General features: G+C 36.2%; 1 protein-coding gene across 3 annotated transcripts in view; it reads right to left on the reverse strand.

The window, feature by feature from the left end:
* NETO2 (neuropilin and tolloid like 2) overlaps positions 1-21748 on the reverse strand; it is a 72202-nt gene that overhangs the window by 40246 nt on the left and 10208 nt on the right. For 2 of the 3 annotated variants that reach the window (XM_059999127.2, XM_059999126.2), the window contains exons 2-6: positions 20338-20394; positions 17410-17550; positions 16499-16747; positions 11579-11623; positions 11368-11495 (exon numbers count right to left, since the gene is read on the reverse strand). In XM_059999127.2, the coding sequence (XP_059855110.1) occupies positions 11368-11495; positions 11579-11623; positions 16499-16747; positions 17410-17550; positions 20338-20394 (620 nt within the window). The remainder of the gene's footprint in view (positions 1-11367; positions 11496-11578; positions 11624-16498; positions 16748-17409; positions 17551-20337; positions 20395-21748) is intronic. The other variant, XM_059999128.2, reaches the window with a different exon arrangement.

Below are 21748 nucleotides of genomic sequence, written 5' to 3' on the forward strand. Positions count from 1 at the left end.
TCCCCTGCTGGTTTTCTTTTTCCCTTTGTAATTTATTTATTGAGGAAATGCTTTTTTTTTTCTTTTGTTCAGCAGGTCTTCTTCATAGTTTGTCTTATAATGGTTTCTAATCTCAGCTGTAGTTGATTTACCACCTTTTCCACTTCTAACATAATTTATGTCTTTTTTTTCTAGGTCAATCTTGCCAGAAGTATGTCCATTGTTATTATTATTTTTAAACAAAGGGCCAGCTTTAGCTTTTGTTGACTCTTTCTTTTTGTGAACTTTTTTTTTTTTTTGTGGTACACGGGCGTCTCACTGTTGCAGCCTCTCCCGCTGCGGAACACAGGCTCTGGATGCACAGGCTCAGCGGCTATGGCTCATGGGCCCAGCTGCTCTGCAGCATGTGGGATCTTCCCAGCCTGGGGCACGAACCCACGTCCCCCGCACCGGCAGGCAGACTCTCAACCACTGTGCCACCAGGGAAGCCCTCTTTTTGTGAATTTTTAAATTCACTTATTTCTGCTCTTTTATTACTGCCCGTTCTTTGGATTTTTTGGTCATTCTTTCAGCTTCTTGAGTTGAATTTTAGCCATTAAGTTTAAATCTTTTTCTTCTCCTAAAAGATGCATTTATGATCATAAATTCCCTAAAGTACTTTTAGGAGTATCCCACAAGTTTTGATATGTAGTATTTTCACTATTGCTAAGTTTTTTATAAATGTGTACAAATTTCCATCCTGATTTTTTATGTGACCTATCAATTACAAGGTGGTATATTATTAAATTTCTAAACATATGGGTTTTTTAAAGTTGAAGTTTAGTTGATTTATAATGTTAATTTCTGCTGTAGAGCAAAGTGATTCAGTTATACGTGTGTGTGTGTATAGACATACACACACATTTAAAAATATTCTTTTCCAGTGGTTCTGAAGAACCTAGGGGCAGGACAGGAATAAAGACGCAGAAGTAGAGAATGGATGTGAGGACACGGGATGGGGGAGAGTAAGCTGGGATGAAGTGAGAGTGGCATGGACATATATACACTACCGAATGTAAAATAGCTAGCTAGTGGGAAGCGGATGCATAGCACGGGGAGATCACCTCGATGCTTTGTGTCCACCTAGAGGGGTGGGATAGGGAGGGTGGGAGGGAGATGCAAGAGGGAGGAGATATGGGGATATATGTATATGTATAGCTGATTCACTTTGTTATACAGCAGAAACTAACACACCATTGTAAAGCAATTATAGTCCAAAAAGATGTTAAAAACAAAAAGATAAAAAATAAAACGTTTAAAACGGTTTTAAATTGTAAAATAGTTAGAGATCAACAACAATGAAGACACTACATATCAAAACTCATGAAACATCTAAGGAAATACTTCGTAGCATACTGATAGCCCTAAGTACCTGTTAGAGAAAGAAGAACATCTGAAAATTAATTACCAAAGAATTCAATACAAGGAGCTGCAAAAAGAATCACAAGGTAAATCCAAAGAAAGCAGAAGAAATAAAAGCACAAATTGAGAAAATGGGAAGCAAAGAAACAAGAGTTGATTTTTTAAAAAAGCAGTTCTTGAAAACAAACCTCTGGCAAACTGATAAAGAAAAAAAAAGAGCAAAGGCCCAAATTTAAAATGGCAAATAGAATTGAGGTTTTAAAAACTGTAAAAGAATACCATGTAAAATATTATACCAATAAATGTGGAACCAGAAAGCATGAGCAATATTCTAGAAAAATAACTTTAAACTCAAAAAGAGATTGAAAATCTAAATAAACCTAAAATATTAAAATAAAGAAAACTATATTCTTTTCCATTATGGTTTATCTCAGGACATTGCATATAGTTCCCTGTGGTATAGAGTAGGACCTTATTGTTTATCCATTCTATATGTAATAGTTTGCATCTGTTAATCCCAAACTCCCAATCCATCCCTCCCCCACCCTACCTCCCCCTTGGCAACCACAAGTCTTTCTCTATGTCTGTGAGTGTGTTTCTGTTTCGTAGATAGGTTTATTGTGTCATATTTTAGATTCCACATAAAAGTGATACCATATGGTACTTGTCTTTTTCTGACTTACTTCCCTTAGTATGATAATCTCTAGTTCCATTCATGTTGCTGCAAATGGCATTATCCTATTCTTTATGGCTGAGTAGTAGTCCATTGTACATATGTACCACATATTCTTTAACCATTCATCTGTCGACTGACATTTAGGTATTTCCATGTCTTCGCTATTGTAAATAGTGCTACTATGAGCATAGGAATGCATGTATCTTTTCAGACTACAGCTTTGCCTGGATATATGCCCAGGAGTGGGGCTGCTGGATCATATGGTAATTCTTAGTTTTTTGAGGAATCTCCATACTGTTCTCCATAGTGGCTGCACCAACTCACGTTCCCACCAACAGTGTAGGAGAGTTCCATTTCCTCCACACCCTATTCAGCCTTTGTTATTTGTAGACTTTTCGTTGGCCATTCTGACCAGTGTGAGGTGGTACCTCATTGTAGTTTTGCTTGGCATTTCTCCAATAATTAGCAATGTTGAGCATCTTTTCATATGCCTATTGGCCATCTGTATTTTTTCTTTAGAGAAATGTCTATTTATGTGTTCTGCCCATTTTTCAATTGGGTTGCTTGTTTTTTTGTTGAGTTGCATGAGCTGTTCGTATGTTTTGGAAATTAAGCCCTTGTCAGTTGCTTCGTTTGCACAGATTTTCTTCTATTCTGTAGGTTGTCTTTTCATTTTGTTTATGGTTTCCTTTGCTGTGCAAAAGCTTGTAAGTTTGATTAGGTCCCATTTGTTTATTTTTGTTTTTATTTCTATTGCCTTGGGAGACTGACCTGAGAACACATTCATATGATTTATGTCACACAACGCTTTGCCTATGATGTCTTCTAGTAGTTTCATGGAGTCATGTCTTATGTTTAAGTCTTTAAGCCATTTTGAGCTTTTTTGTGTGTATGTATGGTGTGAGGGTGTGTTCTAACGTCACTGATTTACAAGCAGCTGCCCAACTTTCCTAGCAACATATGGGGTCTTAAAGTTATGTTTGGTTGCTGGTTCCTAATTTAATTGCATTTTTGTCAGAGGATGCTCTGCATGATACTAAGCACTGGTATGTACAGCAGACTTCCTTTTTCCATTCAGTGTATGGATCAGTTTCCATAAATGTTTCAGGCATGCTTGTAGAGAATGAAAATTCTCTGGATGTTGCAAGTCAAGATATCATGTTCCATTAGGCAAACTGTGTTGTTTAAATCTTCTAAGCCTTGACATTTTTTTTTTTTGCATGCTTGATTAATTACTGAGAGGCAAAAAAAATTACATGCTATAATTGTGGATTTGTCAGTTTTCCTCAGAAACTGTCAATTCATGTTTTGTACATTTTGAGGCTATATTAATACATAAAATTTAAAATACATCTTCCTTGTGAATTCGTGACGATCTTGATTTCAATTTTAATAGCTGTATCAGCTCTTTTAGTATCTATTTTATTCCTATTTGTGTATTTTCAAAATTTCCTTTAGTTAACCTGAAACAGGATTTACTTGGATTTTACATATAGCAGTTGGTCCAATTATTATTTTTGCCCCCAAATACCTTAATTTTGCCCTCATTTTTTTTTTATCCACACGCTGTTTCCAGTTTTTATTTCAATTTTACCATTTGAACATTTATTTTGGAATAAATTATGTTTTATGGCTGTATTAATGCTTTTCTGTGAGGGAACCATAACTCCTCAAATTTTAACATAATTTTGTGATACATATCTGGATATATGTAAATGACCTTTTGAATGTTACACTGTCATTGTTGAAGCATTTTAATTGTTTTTTTTTTGAATTTTATTTTATTCATTTTATTTGAATTTATTTTTTTACACAGCATGTTCTTCTTAGTCATCCATTTTACACATATTAGTGTATATATGTCAATCCCAATTCCCAATTCATCACACCACCCCCTCCACCCCACTTTCCACCATTGGTGTCCATACTTTTGTTCTCTGCATCTGTGTCTCAATTTCTACCCTGCAAACCGGTTCATCTGTACCATTTTTTTAGATTCCACATATATGCGTTAATATATGATATTTGTTTTTCTCTCTTTGCCTTACTTCATTCTGTATGACAGTCTCTAGATCCATCCACATCTCTCCAAATGACCCAATTTCATTCCTTTTTATGGCTGAGGAATATTCCATTGTATATATGTACCACAACTTCTTGATCCATTCGTCTGTCGATGGGCATTTAGGCTGCTTCCATAACCTGGCTATTGTAAATAGTGCTGCAATGAGCATTAGGCTGCATGTGTGTTTTTGAATTATGGTTTTCTCTGGGTATATGCCCAGTAGTGGGATTGCTGGGTCATAGGGTAATTCTATTTTTAGTTCTTTAAGGAGCCTCCAAACCGTTCTCCATAGTGGCTGTATGAATTTATATTCCCACCAACAGTGAAAGAGGGTTCCCTTTTCTCCACACCCTCTCCAGCATTTGTTGTCTGTAGATTTTCTGATGATGCCCATTCTAACTGGTGTGAGGTGATACCTCATTGTAGTTTTGATTTGCATTTCTCTAATAATTAGTGATGTTGAGCAGCTTTTCATGTGCTTCTTTGCCATCTGTATGTCTTCTTTGGAGAAATGTCTATTTAGGCCTTCTGCCCATTTTTTGATTGTCTTGTTTGTTTTTTTAATATTGAGCTTCATGAGCTGTTTACATATTTTGGAGATTAATCCTTTGTCCGTTGATTCATTTGCAAATATTTTCTCCCATTCTGAGGGTTGTCTTTTCATCTTGTTTGTAGTTTCCTTTGCTGTGCAAAAGCTTTTAACTTTCATTAGGTTCCATATGTTTATTTTTGTTTTTATTTCCATTACTCTAAGAGGTGGGTCAAAAAAAGATCTTGCTGTGATTTACGTCAGAGTGTTCTTCCCACATTTTCTTCTAAGAGCTTTATAGTTTCCAGCCTTACATTTAGTTCTCTAATCCATTTGAGTTTATTTTTGTGTATGGTGTTAGGGAGTGTTCTAATTTCATTCTTTTACATGTAGCTGTCCAGTATTCCCAGCACCACTTATTGAAGAGACTGTCTTTTCTCCACTGTATATCCTTGCATCCTTTGTCATAGATCAGATGACCACAGGTGTGTGGGTTTATCTCTGGGCTTTCTATCCTGATCCATTGATCTATATTTCTGTTTTTATGCCAGTACCATACTCTCTTGATTACTGTAGCTTTGTAGTATAGTCTGAAGTCAGGGAGTCTGATTCCTCCAGCTCATTTCTTTCCCTCAATACTGCTGTGGCTATTCGCGGTCTTTTGTGTCTCCATACATGTTTTAAGATTTTTTTGTTCTAGTTCTGTAAAAAATGCCATTGGTAATTTGATAGGGATTGCACTGAATCTGCAGATTGTTTTGGGTAGTACAGTCATTTTCACAATATTGATTCTTCCAACCCAAGAACATGGTACACATCACTCCATCTGTTTGTATCATCTTTAATTTCTTTCATCAGTGTATTATAGTTTTCTGCATACAGGTCTTTTGTCTCCCTAGGTAGGTTTACTCCTAGGTATTTTATTCTTTTTGTTGCAATGGTAAATGGGAGAATTTCTTTAATTTCTTTCAGATTTTTCATCATTAGTGTATAGGAATGCAAGATATTTCTGTGCATTAATTTTGTACCTTGTAGTTTCACCAAATTCACTGATTAGCTCTAGTACTTTTCTGGTGGCATCTTTAGGATTCTCTATGTATAGTATCATGTCATCTGCAAACAGTGACAGTTTTACTTCTACAATTTGTATTCCTTTTATTTGTTTTTCTTCTCTGATTGCCACAGCTAGGACTTCCAAAACTATGTTGAATAACAGTGGCGAGAGTGGACATCCTTGTCTTGTTTGTGATCTTAGAAGAAATGCTTTCAGTTTTTCACCCTTGAGAATGAGGTTTGCTGTAGGTTTGTCATATATGGGCTTTATTATGTTGAGATAGGTTCCCTCTATGCCCACTTCCAGGAGAGTTTTTATCATAAATGGGTGTTGAATTTTGTCAAAAGCTTTTTCTGCATCTCTTGAGATGATCATATGGTTCTTATTCTTCAATTTGTTAATATGGTGTATCACACTGATTGATTTGTGTATAATGAAGAATCTTTGCATCCCTGGGATAAATCTCACTTGATCATTGCATATGATCCTTTTAATGTGTATGTTGGATTCTGTTTGCTAGTATTTTGTTGAGGATTTTTGCATCTATGTTCATCAGTGATATCGGCCTGTAGTTTTCTTTCTTTGTGACATCTTTGTCTGCTTTTGGTATCAGGGTGATGGTGGCCTCGTAGAATGAGTTTGGGAGTGTTCCTTCCTCTGCTATTTTTTGGATGAGTTTGAGAAGGATGGGTATTAGCTCTTCTCCAAATGTTTGATAGAATTCACCTGTGAAGCCATCTGGTCCTGGACTTTTGTTTGTTGGGAGATTTTTAATCACAGTTTTAATTTCATTACTTGTGATTGGACTGTTCATATTTTCTATTTCTTCCTGGTTCTGTCTTGGAAGGTTATACGTTTCTAAGCATTTTTCCATTTCTTCCAGGTTGTCCATTTTATTGGCATAGCGTTGCTTGTAGTAGTCTCTTAGGATGCTTTGTATTTTGATGGTGTCTGTTGTAACTTCTCCTTTTTCATTTCTAGTTTTATTGATTTGAGTCCTCTCCCTCTTTTTCTTGATGAGTCTGGCTAATGTTTTATCAATTTTGTTTATCTTCTCAAAGAACCAGCTTTTAGTTTTATTGACCTTTTAGTTTTATTGTTTTCCTTTTTTCTATTTCATTTATTTCTGCTCTGATCTTTATGATTTCTTTCCTTCTACTAACTTTGGGTTTTATTTCTTCTTCTTTCTCTGGTTCTTTTAGGTGTAAGGTTAGATTTGAGATTTTTCTTGTTTCTTTAGATAGGCTTGTATTGCTATAAACTTCCCTCTTAGAACTGCTTGTGTTGCATCCCATAGGCTTTGGATCGTCATGTTTTCATTGTCATTTGTCTCTAGGTATTTTTTGATTTCCTCTTTGATTTCTTCAGTGATCTCTTGGTTATGTAGTAACGTATTGTTTAGCCTCCACGTGTTTGTGTTTTTAAAGTTTTTTTCCCCTGTAACTGATTTCTAATCTCAGTGTTGTGGTCAGAAAAGATGACTGATATGATTTCAACTTTCTTACATTTACTGAGGCTTGATTTGTGATGCAAGATGTGATCTTTCCTGGAGAATGTTCCATCTGAACTTGAGAAGAAAGTGTAATCTGCTGTTTTTGGACGGAAAGTCCTATAAATATCAAGTAAATCTATCTGGTCTATTGTGTCATTTAAAGCTTGGGTTTCCTTATTAATTTTCTGTTTTGATGATCTGTCCATTGGTGTAAGTGAGGTGTTAAAGTCCTTTAGTATTATTGTGTTACTGTCAATTTCCTGTTTTATAGTTGTTAGCATCTGCCTTATGCATTGTGGTGCTCCTATGTTGGGTGCATATATATTTATAATTTTTGTATCTTCTTGGATTGATCCCTTCATCATTATGTAGTGTCCTTCCTTGTCTCTTGTAACATTCTTTATTTTTAGGTCTATTTTATCTGATATGAGTACTGCTACTCCAGCTTTCTTTTGATTTCCATTTCCATGGAGTATCTTTTTCCATCCACTCACTTTCAGTCTGTATGTGTCCCTTGGTCTGAAGTGGGTCTCTTGTAGACAGCATATATATGGGTCTTGTTTTTGTATCCATTCAGCGAGCCTGTGTCTTTTCGTTGGATCATTTAATCCATTCACGTTTAAGGTAATTATCGATATGTATGTTCCTATTACCATTTTCTTGTTATGGGTTTGTTTTTGTAGGTCCTTTTCTTCTCTTGTGTTTCCCATGTAGAGAAGTTCCTTTAGCATTTGTTTAAATGTTCCTTTAGCTGGTTTGGTGGTGCTGAATTCTCTTAGCTTTTGCTTGTCTGTAAAGCTTCTGATTTCTCTATCGAATCTGAATGAGATCCTTGCTGGGTAATCTTGGTTGTAGGTTCTTCCCTTTCATTGCTTTAAATATGTCATGCTACTCCCTTCTGGCTTGTAGAGTTTCTGCTGAGAAATCAGCTGTTAACCTTATGGGAGTTCTCTTGTATGTTATTTGTCGTTTTTCCCTTGCTTTCAATAATTTTTCTTTGTCTTTAATTTTTGCCAATTTGATTACTATGTGTCTCGGCGTTTCTCCTTGGGTTTATCCTGCCTGGGACTCTCTGCATTTCGTGGACTTGGATGGCTATTTCCCTTCTCATGTTAGGGAAGTTTTCAACTATAATCTCTTCAAATACTTTATCGGGTCTTTTCTCTCTCTCTTCTCCTTCTTGGACCCCTATGATGTGAATGTTGTTGCATCTAATGTTGTCCCAGAGGTCTCTTAGGCTGTCTTCATTTTTTTCATTCTTTTTTCTTTATTTTCTCCTGCAGCAGTGAAGTCCACCATTCTGTCTTCCAGGTCACTTATCTGTTCTTCTGCCTCAGTTATTCTGGTATTGATTCCTTCTAGTGTATTTTTCATTTCAGTTATTGTACTGTTCATCTCTGTTGGTTTGTTCTTTAACTCTTCTAGTTGTTTTTTCTTTAATACTTCTAGGTCTTTGTTAAACATTTATTGCATCTTCTCGATCTCTGCCTCCATTCTTTTTCCGAGGTCCTGGATCATCTTCACTACCATTATTCTGAATTCTTTTTCTGGGAGGTTGCCTATCTCCACTTCATTTAGTTGTTTTTCTGGGGTTTTATTTTGTTCCTTCATCTGGTACATAGCCCTCTGCCTTTTCGTCTTGTCTATCTTTCTGTGAATGTGGTTTTTGTTCCACAGGCTGCAGGATTGTAGTTCTTCTTGCTTCTGGTATCTGCCCTCTGGTGAATGAGGCTATCTAAGAGGCTTGTGAAAGTTTCCTGCTGGGAGGGACTGGTGGTGGGTAGAGCTCTCTGTTGCTCTGGTGGGCAGAGCTCAGTAAAACTTTAATCCACTTGTCTGCTGATGGTTCGGTCTGGGCTCCTTCCCTGTTGGTTGTTTTGCCTGAGGCGACCCAACACTGAAGCCTACCCAGGCTCCTTGGTGGGGCTAATGGTGGACTCTGGGAGGGCTTACGCCATGGAACACTTCCCAGAACTTCTGCTGCCAGTGTCCTTGTGTCACTGTGAGACACTGCTACCCCCCGTCTCTGCAGGAGACCCTCCAACACTAGCAGGTAGGTGTGGTTCAGTCTCTTATGGGGTCACTGCTCCTTCCCCTGGGTCCCGACGTGTACACTACTTTGTGTGTGCCCTCCAAGAGTGGCGTCTCTGTTTCCCCCAGTCCTGCTGAAGTCCTGCAATCAAATCGTGCTAGCCTTCAAAGTCTGATTCTCTAGGAATTCCTCCTCCCATTGCCAGACTCCCAGGTTAGGAAGCCTGACATGGGGCTCAGAACCTTCACTCCAGTGGGTGGACTTCTGAGGTGTAAGTGTTCTCCAGTTTCTGAGTCACCCACCCAGCAGTTATGGGATTTGATTTTATTGTGATTGCGCCCCTCCGACCATCTCAGTGCAGCTTCTCCTTTGTCTTTGGATGTGGGGTATCTTTTTTGGTGAGTTCCAGTGTCTTCCTGTTGATGACTGTTCAGCAGTTAGTTGTGATTCTGGTGCTCTCAAAAGAGGGAGTGACAGCACGTCCTTTTACTCCGCCATTTTGAACCCTCGCCCTCATTCTTGAAAGACAGATTAGTTGGACATGGAATTTTCAAATTTTAGATTGCCAGTTAATTTTTTTTCCTTAGCACTTTGAAAACATAATTCTATTGTCATTTCTTCCAAGTTTCTTAATAAATTGCCACTGTCTCCCATCCTCAAACTACTTTCTGGGTAATTTTCTCAAATCTGTCTTTCAATACTATAATTTTTACTTGAGTAAGTTCCATTTGGTTATTTTTAAAGCATACTTGATACTTTTCTTTCTCATTCTTTTGATTACTAATGTAGGATATTTAAGACTTCAGTTCTTGGGGATCTAAGAAACTTCTGTTGTTATGCCTGTTAACTCACTCATGGTGGGTTGTTCACCTATGTTTTCTAATTTTAGGTTGTAAGCTTACTTCAGCAGTGTTTTAGCTATAGCAATCCTGTAGCCTACATGGTTATTTTGTATTTATCTTTTCAGGTGCCTCAAAAGGTTTAATAAGCCCAGGACCATTTTGTTCATTTTGGGGCTAAGTGGTTCCTGGGCTGAGCATGGAATGTAAATTCACATCCCAAGCTGTAATAAAGATATAGGTATAAACGGTTAGGGGAGACCTCAGCCTCACCCGCATCTTAAGACTGAGCCCAGGATAAGCTTCTTTTTTACCAATTTGCGCTAGTGGAAGAGTTTTTCTAATCTACCATTTCATGGCAATAATCTCCCTTTGAGGGTTCCAGCTTCATGTGGCAGTCCTCTCAAAGGCCACACGAACCCTAGGCCTTTTATTTGTCTCAGTGTGGGTGATGCCAAGCTCCTGCAATATCTACCCTTGAGTAGTCATAGGTTACTGAAATCAGCAAGGGGCATTTGTACCATCGATTTCAGTTTACTGCTCTGATTTATAGCTCTTTCATTCTAGTTCATAAGAATTATCTTCTTTTTTGGAGCTTATCTATGGTTTTAAAAGGATATCTGTTATATTTTATCCAATGTTTCTAAGTGTTTTGTAATAGGTAGGTTTTCAGGTTATCTCAACCATCATATTACCAGAAACTTTAAATTTGATTTTCTTAATTCTTTAAATTCTCCTACCCTCTTTCTTTTCTGTTTACATATATAAACAATAAATATAATTTTAACTGTTACTATTCCTAGAAGTACAAACTAAAAGCAAAAAGCAGAAGTAGTCAGCAACCAGTCTCAACCTGTCAGAGTTATTTAAAAACATCCTTCCCTGTGGTACTTTCCAATAAAAACTCTATATGATTAGCAGAGGACAGCATGGTAAGAACAGAACTAAGATGATACTTAACTTTAATGTCTATGGCCTATTTTACCTCCTCATAGAGGTGTTTATGAATCTATGATCACACTGATCAATACCTATACTCTCCAAATAGGAACACACAGATTTTAAGAATCTTAAAATAAGAATATTAATGTATGCGTGACATTCCTGAAGTTTACGTTGTAGTTTATTTAACTACAACAATGCTGAGATGCTAGGTGTTCAATAATGTGACTGAAATAAAATTTTTAAGAAGTTGTAACGTCAGTGTAAATAATAAGTATCTGCATGAACCAAAATAATACATTATACAAATCACATCTTATTATGTTCTTCTTAGAAGTGACTGCATACTTAATACTACCTTAGCTTTTGGAGTAGCTTTAATCGTCCAGATGCAATCAACTGCTTGGCCAGGTTTTGTTTTTTCCTCTTGTTCTACCTGACTAGAACGTATTATTCCGTCAGCTCCTGACAGCTCAAACTGGCAATCTAGAAAGAACAGATGAATGATGTTCAAAGGAAAATAAGACTGATCAAAGATGCCATGAGGAAAAAGAGGTAATATACTAAACCTGGGATGGGATTTAAAATACCTCCTAGGTAAGTAAAGTCTGGATCTGTAACAGAGAAAAGAAGAAAGTCATTGGCATTGAGGTAGTTTAGAGTTACTTTAAGGCTTAATATCTTACGTTATGTCTAATGCTATACTTAACAAAGCAAGAGAAAGCTTTCATTTGTGTAAACTACAGACCACTGGCTATTTATGAGCATATTGAGGTGCTCATTTATAGGATCGATATTGTAAAAATGATAACCTTTATACTTTTGATCCAATTATGAACTAAAAACTTATTTATGCTACCTGAAAACTCACAACTCTATGTCAACTGCAGTAGCTAGTCCATTGATGGATGAATGAGTAAACAAAATGTAGTATAAATAATACAATGGAATATTATCCAACCTTAAAAAGGAATGAAATTCTGACACACGCTACAACATGGATGTGTGTGGAAACATTATGCTAAGTAAAATAAGCCAGACAGTTAAGGACACTATATGATTCCCTTAACTGAGGTCCCTAGATTAGTCGAATTCAGAGACTGTTTTCACAGGGCTGTAGGGAGGGAGGGATAGGGAGTTAAGTGTTTAATGGGGACAGAGTTTCAGCTTGAGATGACAAAAAAAGTTCTGGAAATGCACGGTGTGATGGTTGCACAACATTGTAAGTGTACTTAATGCCACTGACTTGTACACTTAAAAGGTTTAAGATAGTGAATTTTATGTTACATATAATTTATCCCACCACAGTAGCAGCTAGTAAGTTGTTTTTTTCACAATGGCAGGAAAAAGAGAGATGACTAGATGATATATAGGATAGTCTGCCCTATGAAATAGTTCATAGAAAACTGACAACCAATAGTTTATATCAAAATAACTGATTTAATGAAGCTGGCCAGGTATTTGATTTTTATGAACTAAATCAATTAACTGAATTGATTGACACTTTAGTATCAAAAGACATTACAAAGTCCTATATAGAGTCAGATTTTTGCAAATAAGTTTAGACTGCCTGAAAGAAAAAACAAACATCTTAATCATTTGAATAATGCTTTAATGCTTTTAAAAATATTAAAAAACAAAGCCAGGCAACTTTATATGTAAAGATTGTTTGAAGAAATGCAATTCTTTTTCTTCTATTAGTTTTATGTATCATGAGAGCAACTTCATATGGCTTATGGTTAAAATATAAATTATAATAAAATGCTAAGGATTTCTATACTATATTACCTTATATTTGCATTTTATAGTACTTCAGAGTTTCTACAGACCTTATGTTTAATATTATGTTAATGACAATAACATCAAGATCATGTACTATTCTGTTTTATAGATGAGGAAACTGAATCAGAGAGATTATGACTTTTTTAGACCATATAATGGCAACGTCAGGACTAGATTCTAATTCTCTAGACAGTTTTTCTTACTGTAACATTTTTCTTTCTTACTCTTTCTTGCCTTTATAGTGTGGGTGATGATACCACAATTTTACCACTAAAAGAAAAAACAAGTCAAAATAAATAGACAATTCGTAAATAGCTAAATCATGGCTGTCTAGTTATTTAAAGTCATATAAAGTAAATTTTGTCTAGGTATTTGTAAATAGGGATGAAACTTACTAACGATGATGAGAAATTAGTATCTTCTAAATAAATGAAATTATCTGAGCTACTGGTGATATTTGTTGAGGGAGAGGCTCTTAATGGATTGCTACGTCCTGGAAGTAACTGGGATAATTCTGGAAATTTTAGTGCAATAATGACAATGTCCTAGAATTCTTTCCTACCTGTGAAGAAATTCTGATTCACCTGCCAGACAGTTGCTATGACTTTCTACTCTAATGCTGTTTAAATTTAGATTTCTCTTTGACATTTCTCTGCAAAATTGCTGAAGTGTCGTCACTCCCTTTTATTTAGGGAGGTTGGGTTTAGATTATTAAGTTAAAAAAGAACAGTCTCTGTGATGTATGCTAGATTAAGCTAAAAATTTTACTCTTACTTTTTTTCAACATGTACTTTGATAACCATGCAGAAAGTCAGTGGTTAAGATTCTGCGCTTCCACTGCAGGGGACACAGGTTCGATCCCTGGTTGGGAAGATCCCGCATGCCACATGGCGTGGCCAAAACAACAAAGAAAACAATTTTAACAAGAATTGAGCAACCAGTTACATACAATAAACTGTGAATTAAAATAGGTTTAAACAGGCTAATTAAAAATTCTGAGATCTTTTAGACTAGCAATTTTTTCATTCTGGTGGGTTGATATATATGTCTTCTATCTGAATTTTCAAATTAAGCTTTTTTAGACTCCTGTTTGTAATTTTTAAAATTTATTTTTATTGTAGTAAAACATATAACATAATATTTATCCTTTTACTCATTTTTAAGTGTACAATTCAGTGGCATTAAGTACATTCACAATGTTCTGCCACCACCAGCACAATCCATTTAAATAAAAACTAAAGACAAATTTTAATATGATCCAGCAATTGCACTCCACGGTACTTAGCCAAATGAGTTAAAAACTTGTCCACACAAATACCTGCATATGGATGTCTACAGCAGGTTTATCTGTGGTTGCTAAAACCTGGAAGCAGCCAAGATATCCTTCAACAGAATGGATAAACAAACTGTAGTACCTCCATACAACGAAATATTATTCTGCACTAAAAAGAAACAAGCTACCAAGCCATGAAAAAACATGGAGGAACGTTAAGTAAATATTATTAAGTGAAAGAAGCCAATCTGAAAAGCCTACATACTGTATGATTCCAACCCTATGACGTTCTGGAAAGGGCAAAACTATGGAGACAGTAAAAAGATCTGTGGTTGTCGGGGTTGGGATGGGAGGGATGAATAGGTGGAGCCCACAGGATTTTTAGAGCAGTGGGAATACTCTGTATAATACTGTAATGGCAGACATATGTCACTATACATTTGTCCAAACCCATAGAATGTACGACACTAAGAGTGAACCCTAGAGAACAGAGGTATGGATACCAAGGGGGGAGGGTGGTGGGATGAATTGGGAGATGGGGATTGACATATATACATTATTGATACTATGTGTAAAATAGATAACTAACGAGAGCCTGCTGTATAATACAGGGAACTCTACTCAATGCTCTGTGGTGACCCAAATGGGAAGGAAATCCAAAAAGGAGAGGATATATGTATACGGATGGCTGAAAAAAAAAAACCCCAAAAAAAGAGTGAACCCTAATGTAAAATATGGACTTCGGTGATGATGTGTCAATGCAGGTTCATCAGTTGTAACAAATGTACCCCTAGTGCAGAATGTTCATTTTAGGTTTTGGAGGTAGCTGTGTGTGGGGGGGGGTGGTTAGGAGGTATATGGTAACTCTGCACTTTCTGCTCAGTTTTGCTGTGAGCCTAAAAACTGTTCTAAAAAAAAAAAAAGAATAAATTTTACTTTTTGAAAATGTTATCGTTTTGACATTGAGAACATAAATACTTAAGTAACACTTAAAAATACCATTAACACATTTACTAACAGGGAAAAAAAAGGTGACTACATTGTTCAGGCAAAAAAGCTGGTAACCTAGCTGAAAGAATAGCATGATCTCTGTTATATAAAATAAACAAAATAAACAGATATAGAAAAACATCTGAAGGGATACACACCATATTGTTAATACCGGTTTTTTATTTATAGGGTGATAAGGTTATGGATATTTTCATTTGGATATGATTTAATTTTTTTAAGTTAGCAAATTTCTTGCACGAAAACATAAATAAAAGCAAAAAGATTATATAATTATATAATCTTTACATAAATAAAAGCAAAAAGATTATATAATTTTATAATTATATAATTGTTACATTAAGTTACTTTTTCATCTTATTAAGTTTGTAAACTCTTGGAAGACAGGAGCAATAACTAGTGTATCTTTGTGCTGCCACATTAGGGATATGCATATCTTTACAGTAGACAGGCTTTGAGGACTATAAAGTGTTCCCACATAACCGTGTGGTAGGTAAGATAGAGTATGCTGATAGGTGGGCGTGCTCTCCCACCACCCAAATATATGTCCACATCCTAATCATCATAACCTATGAATACTACCTTATAAGATTAAAAAAAGTCAATATTACATTTTAAGGCAAAGGATGTGATTAAGCTAAGGATTCTGAGAAGACAGGGAATGTGAAGATGGAGGCAGACATTGGAGTGATGAGGCTACACGTCCAGGAATGCTGGGGCAGCCACAAGAAGCTGCAAGAGGCTAGGAATGGATTCTCCCCTGGAGTTCCCACAGGGAACATGACCCTGCTGGATTCTGGCCTCCAGAACTCTGAGAAAATAAAGTACTGTTGTCTTCAGCTGCCCAGTTTCTGGGAATTAGTTATGGTGGCCTCAGGAAGATATTCCCATCTTAGCAACAGCAACTCTTAGGCACAGCTCTGTGCTTAATAGTAAATTTTATAGCTAGTAGGTGGCAGAGAAAGGATTCACACCCAGATCTTTTGCCTCCAAGTGCAGAGCGCTATTCTTTCTATTGCTCAGTATTTTCTAGAGACTGTTTATTCAAATGAGTAATTGAAACATTCCAATGGAAAAAACCTGCCAAAATAATTTTTGGTATAGATCATGAAAATAAGACAATTTGTTGAATTATTTTTTAAATGTATTTATTTGTGATATCTTTGGCATTTGATATATGCTTTAAAACATACAGAAATCTAAGAAATAATGAGACACCATCTATGATATACTTCAAAATTCAAGTGACATAGTTTTAGTTCTAATTTTTTGTTAAGTTTTTATTTATTCATGGACTGATTTCCCTTTGACCTTTCTAACTTCTTTAAAGCCTTGATTTGATTACCTTGACTGAATTATCTCTTTTCTAGCCTTAAGATTCTAAAACCAGAGTGAGACCTAGCCACTGAAATAATAACTTCTTTACCTGGAATAAACGAATATTTTGCTCGAAATCCTAGTCCTTCAAGTTCTTCATCAGAACTGAACTTAATCCACATGAATCTCCCTGTTGATCTAATTAATGGAGGGCTTTTCACACCACAGTAACGATCTACAAGTGGAGAGAAACCAAACGGCCCATCTCGAACTTCCAAGTTATCAAACCGACATTCAAATGATGGTTCTATATAATAATGTTCATCAAAGGTCAACTCTATTCTTTGACGTGGAGCAGCTAGAAAATAAGAGTAAGCAAATTAGGGCAACGCAAACAAGAAAAAGTAAAAATGGCCTGACACAAGTGAGAAAAGCACAACAACTGCTCTGTTACTGTTTCATAGATGAGGATCATAATGAGAACTGTTATATATAAAATTCATGATAAATGTTACATTGTATATTAATAATATAATCATAATGCTACTCCGTAGAACTATAGTAATCTTTCCCTTTGGCATAATGTTATTTATTAAATTGAATGTACTTAATTGATTAAAATTAGAGTTGAGAAGCTAATGCTTAGTTCATGAGATACAATGTACCATGATGAATAGAAAAACAGAAGAAATGAAAGAAACATATAATGTAACTATGGACATAAATTTGCAGAAAGGCTAATAAGAGATACCAGTAAGCTTAGGTTTCTTATCAGAGAAGTTTCTCATATATACTGATGCATCTAGTTAAATTATATTTTAGGAGATCCAAAATTCCTATAAAATTTCAACCATTATTTTTTTAATGTCAGTATTAAGAAATATTTATAATGACTACAGTTTAATTAAAATACATATTTAAATTCTGTTCAAACTGGTTTAACCAGGGCACTTAACCAATATATTTAGTTTTACAATAAGTAAAAATTCATCCAACGAAAGACAGAAATTGGTCAAATACCTTCCAAAATGTAGATACATTCCTTGTTTGGTGGATATGAGTCAGGATAATTTGGTGAAGCAAAATGACCTCCATTGCTGGTTCGAACCCAAATGCCACACTGGGTTGCAGGAATGTGCTTGATTCCAATATTTTGTCCATCTTAGGGAAACATGTAAAACATCACTTATAGTTCCCCCCACAGCTTCCCCAAACAACTGCCCACTCTGTTACACACACATATATATAATTTTTAAGAACCACTGACAAATTCAGCATAACAAATTGAATATAGAAGTGAAATGAAGGTGAAGATGGTATGCTGTGCTGGCTAGAAGCATTTGCTCTAGAGGACAAGTTTGCCATGTATAAGAACAGGGAAATAAAATGCGTAGATTTTACAAGGGCAAAACCATGTGGGAGAATCTGATAAATCAGTAAAACTCTATAAAATTCAATTCTGACATAAAAATAAAAGGACCCCAGGAATTTATCTCTGGTGTGGTACCTCTACATTTAGTTTAGGACGAAGTCAAATAAGATTCAAAGATTACCAAGGGATTTTATTTTAGTTAAAGGTTGTAGATTGAACACATGCATTTGGCTCTGCTCCTTCTTCAAAGTCCACTTAAACGACAGTAAACAATTTTTTTAAGGGCGTAAACCCATAAGTACAAAGAGGTGGATGCAATAATAACAACTGGCAGCACTAGGTATCTCTGGCAGTGGGCGAGGAGGTGGTGAAGTTGGGCTTTTTAAAAACATGAGGCTTGGTTAAAAGTCTCTTTGGAATCAATTTGATTTCTAATACCCTCCCCTACTCCACAAATCTAAGTAGCTGCTGCTCTATCACCATATCAGAAAATGAGACTATTTCTTTGGAGAAGGTACAACAGGGTTGCTGGACCAGGGGACACCAGGCACAGCTGAGGGTAAAAATACCAACCTGAAAACAGGGAGATGAGGTGAATGTTAACATGCTGAACCACACCTCCCGTCTCTTCCCCCACTCAACTTCCCAAAGGCCTCTTGATCAGATGTAGAGCCTCTAAGCAGGAAATGGAATCTTAATCTTTTCTGGGGAATCTAATAAGCCCAAAGAAAAAGACTCAAGGATGTGGACTTGGTCACTCACCAGGGAGGGTGGCAGCAAAGAAGCCCTGTCTACACTTGCAGACAGCTAACGAGCAGATCTGCATGCTCCTCTCATAACTATGAAAGGCATTCAAGGAGCACCAGACATTTGACGAAAGCCTCTAATATGAAAAACAGATTAAAAACAAACAAAAAAGCAACTCTGAGGATACAAAGATTATAGAATATTAAAAAAAAGCACTAAACAAAACGATCATTTAATCTCCTCAGAGAACAAGAGAGTACAGTTGACCCTTGAACAACATGGGATTGAACCGCGTGGGTGCGCTCACTACTTGGTCTGCAGTCACCTGAATGTGAGGATGCGGAACTGCGAATACAGAGGCAGGTTTTGACTATGTGGGGATCAACACCACTCAGCCCTGCATTGTTCAAGGGTCAAATGTATATCGATAAGACAAGAACAAGGCATACTCTAAAAAACAGAATATTTAGAAAACAAATGAAAGCTTTTAAAAATAGAAGAAATGAAAAAAATATCACGTTTGGAGCAGAGGTCCATAAACTATGGCCCTGGACCAAATCTGGCCTGCTGCCTGTTATTGTAAATCAAGTTCACTGGACTATATCCATGCCCATTCATGTGCGTACTGTACTGTCTATGGCTGTTTTCACCCTACAACTACAGATCTGAATAGGTGCTCCTTCGACTACAAAGGTCTTCAAAACCTTAAATGATTACTATCTGGCCCTTTATAGAAAAAAGTTTTCCAATTCTTGGTTTAGCAGATAAAGTTGAGGAAGTCTCAGTGTAGACTACTGAGAAGAAAACAGTTAAAAGAGAAATGGAAAACAGAAAAGATTTTTTAAAAAAGTAACTTAATAATAAGAGTTCCTTGAAGACAGAAGAGAGAAAAATGGAGAAAAGGGAATTTTAAAAATTAAACAAGAAAAAAGGGAAAGAAAAATTTCCTACATCCAAAGACAAAATTTTCATATTGAAAAAGCCCAACGGGTGAATTGACGTAAACCCTGAAGAGATGTAACCAGAATTATAACAATACTGATGCGGGTGCTGTGGCACAAAGTTAAAAGAACACTTGTATGTGGTAGGTGGTGAAGAGGAGGTGCATGAAACAGATCAATTCTCATCCCGCATGGTGGGAAAATTATTTTCTACTACCTGAAACTGAAATAACCAAGAAGAGCTGTATGGTATGTTATTTAGAAGTATGCAGGAAAATACCAAAAGAATCAGCTATGAGTGGCTATCTCCATGGAAAAATGGGGTGATAGGCTGGGGGACTGATTTTTCCTAATTAACTTTATAGAATGCTTTGACTTTTGTCATGTGTATGTATAACTTTGATGAAAATAAAAATAAGTCAGGTTATTTAGGAAATGTACTAAACTCTGACATGAATATCTGGCTCAAAACTCACACTAGCTAATCCTCTTTCATAAACAAGGACAATTAGAACAGGTCCCCAGGGCTTTGAATAAGCTATTGATGGAAACGTTTCATTTGTCTACACTGGAAAAAGGGATTTTAATTTTTGCTTAGTGATAAAGCATGAATCTCATTTGATTTTTGGACATAATCCATAGTGTTCTAGGAGTCACTAGTTATGCCAATTTTTTAAATTTATCAATGCAAGACTTTATGTTAACAATTTACTCTGGCTAACTGCAGCTGAACCTAGCCGAACTGAGGCTGACAGGTTGATGGAAAGCCTCAGGTCACTGGAACACCCCAGCGGGATTATGGAAATAGTACTCAAAAGTTGAAATCCTTCCAAATAAGCCATCCCACTGTCCTGAACATGCAGTAAATTAGCACTGTAAGGTCTTTACCTTGGGTCTTTTGGGCCACAGCAATCCCTTCCACTACAAGTATTGTTATTAACAACACTAGAGAAATAAAAGAGAAGAGAAGTTAAAAAGTTGAATCTACATTAGATTTTACCAAGTTTATAAGAAAAATCAGGTGACAAAAAAAGATGAACTAAAACTCCCTATTTCTTACTAACATTCACTCTCAAGATTTTTAAGTGTTAAATGTTATGTTGAGTTACTATTTGACACTTAAGAGAACCCAAGAAAAAATGTAATTGGTATTATACTCATTTATACAAGCACTAATAGTACATTTTCAATTTATGATGGATTAAAAAACACATACTTTTTTTTAACAACAAACTAAGCTGACCCCAATTATCCCGTATTTATTTTACTGTCTCCTCAAAGACTTTACATGCATAATGGCTAGCTTTGCAATGTATTATGCCAGTAAAAGTTCAATTAGATTATTTGACTTGTGAGAACACTCATAATAAAGACAGAAGTAAGGGGGCAGCAGTTTCCTAGAAATCAATTTAAGACACTCTATAGCTGTGCGGTACAGCGCTGTGTCCTGCATTACGAAAGCTAGCATTATTTAGAAAATGGAGCTTCTCCCCACCCCCCGCCCCCAAGTTTAACATTTCTGATACCCAATGAACAATATATTGTTTTGTATATGTTTGTGTTTTGAAGATTACATGTTATTTTTAAGAATGATGCACTGATATCTTTTACTCTCCCTTTCAATGGAAACCACACTATCAGCCTCCTGTGTAAACTGGAGTTTTTATTATTCATTCGGTCAGCAAGCACATACAGAGTACCTACTGGATACCAGGCACTGAGGATACACAGATTGAGGCAGGGGAGAAATACAGCAAAACAGTTAAAAGAGAATGGACTTAAGGAGTTAGGTGGATCCAGGTTGGGGTTCAAGTTTTGCTCTGTACCAGCTGTGAGGCCTTTCCAACTCAGTTTACTTATTTGTAAAACGGGGATGTTGTGCTAATAACACCAATATCACAAGGTTGTTGCGAAGATTAAATGAGGTGATGCACACTGCACAAAGCCCTTTATATGTGCCAGGCATTCTGCTAAATAAATGATAGATTTTAGGACAAACTGCCATCCTTAAGGAGTCAACCTATTGTCAAAGACAACCCACAATACAAGGTGAAAGGAGTTTAACAGGGGTCATAACAGAAAGCACAATTGAAGCAGAAAAGGGAACCATTCATTCAGCTGGGGGTTAAGAGGAATAGAGGAAAGCTTTAGAAAAAAAAGGTATATTCTAGTGGGACTGGATAGAACTTCTACCCAGGAGAGGGAGAAAGAAACAGCTTAGACAAAAACATGGAGCCATGAGCACTTATCTATAGGTGATATTAGTGAAATTCTGAGTACAATAGTACAGTTAGCATGT

This window comes from Delphinus delphis, chromosome 20 (genome assembly GCF_949987515.2).
Source record: "Delphinus delphis chromosome 20, mDelDel1.2, whole genome shotgun sequence".
In the NCBI taxonomy this organism is placed as follows: domain Eukaryota; kingdom Metazoa; phylum Chordata; class Mammalia; order Artiodactyla; family Delphinidae; genus Delphinus; species Delphinus delphis.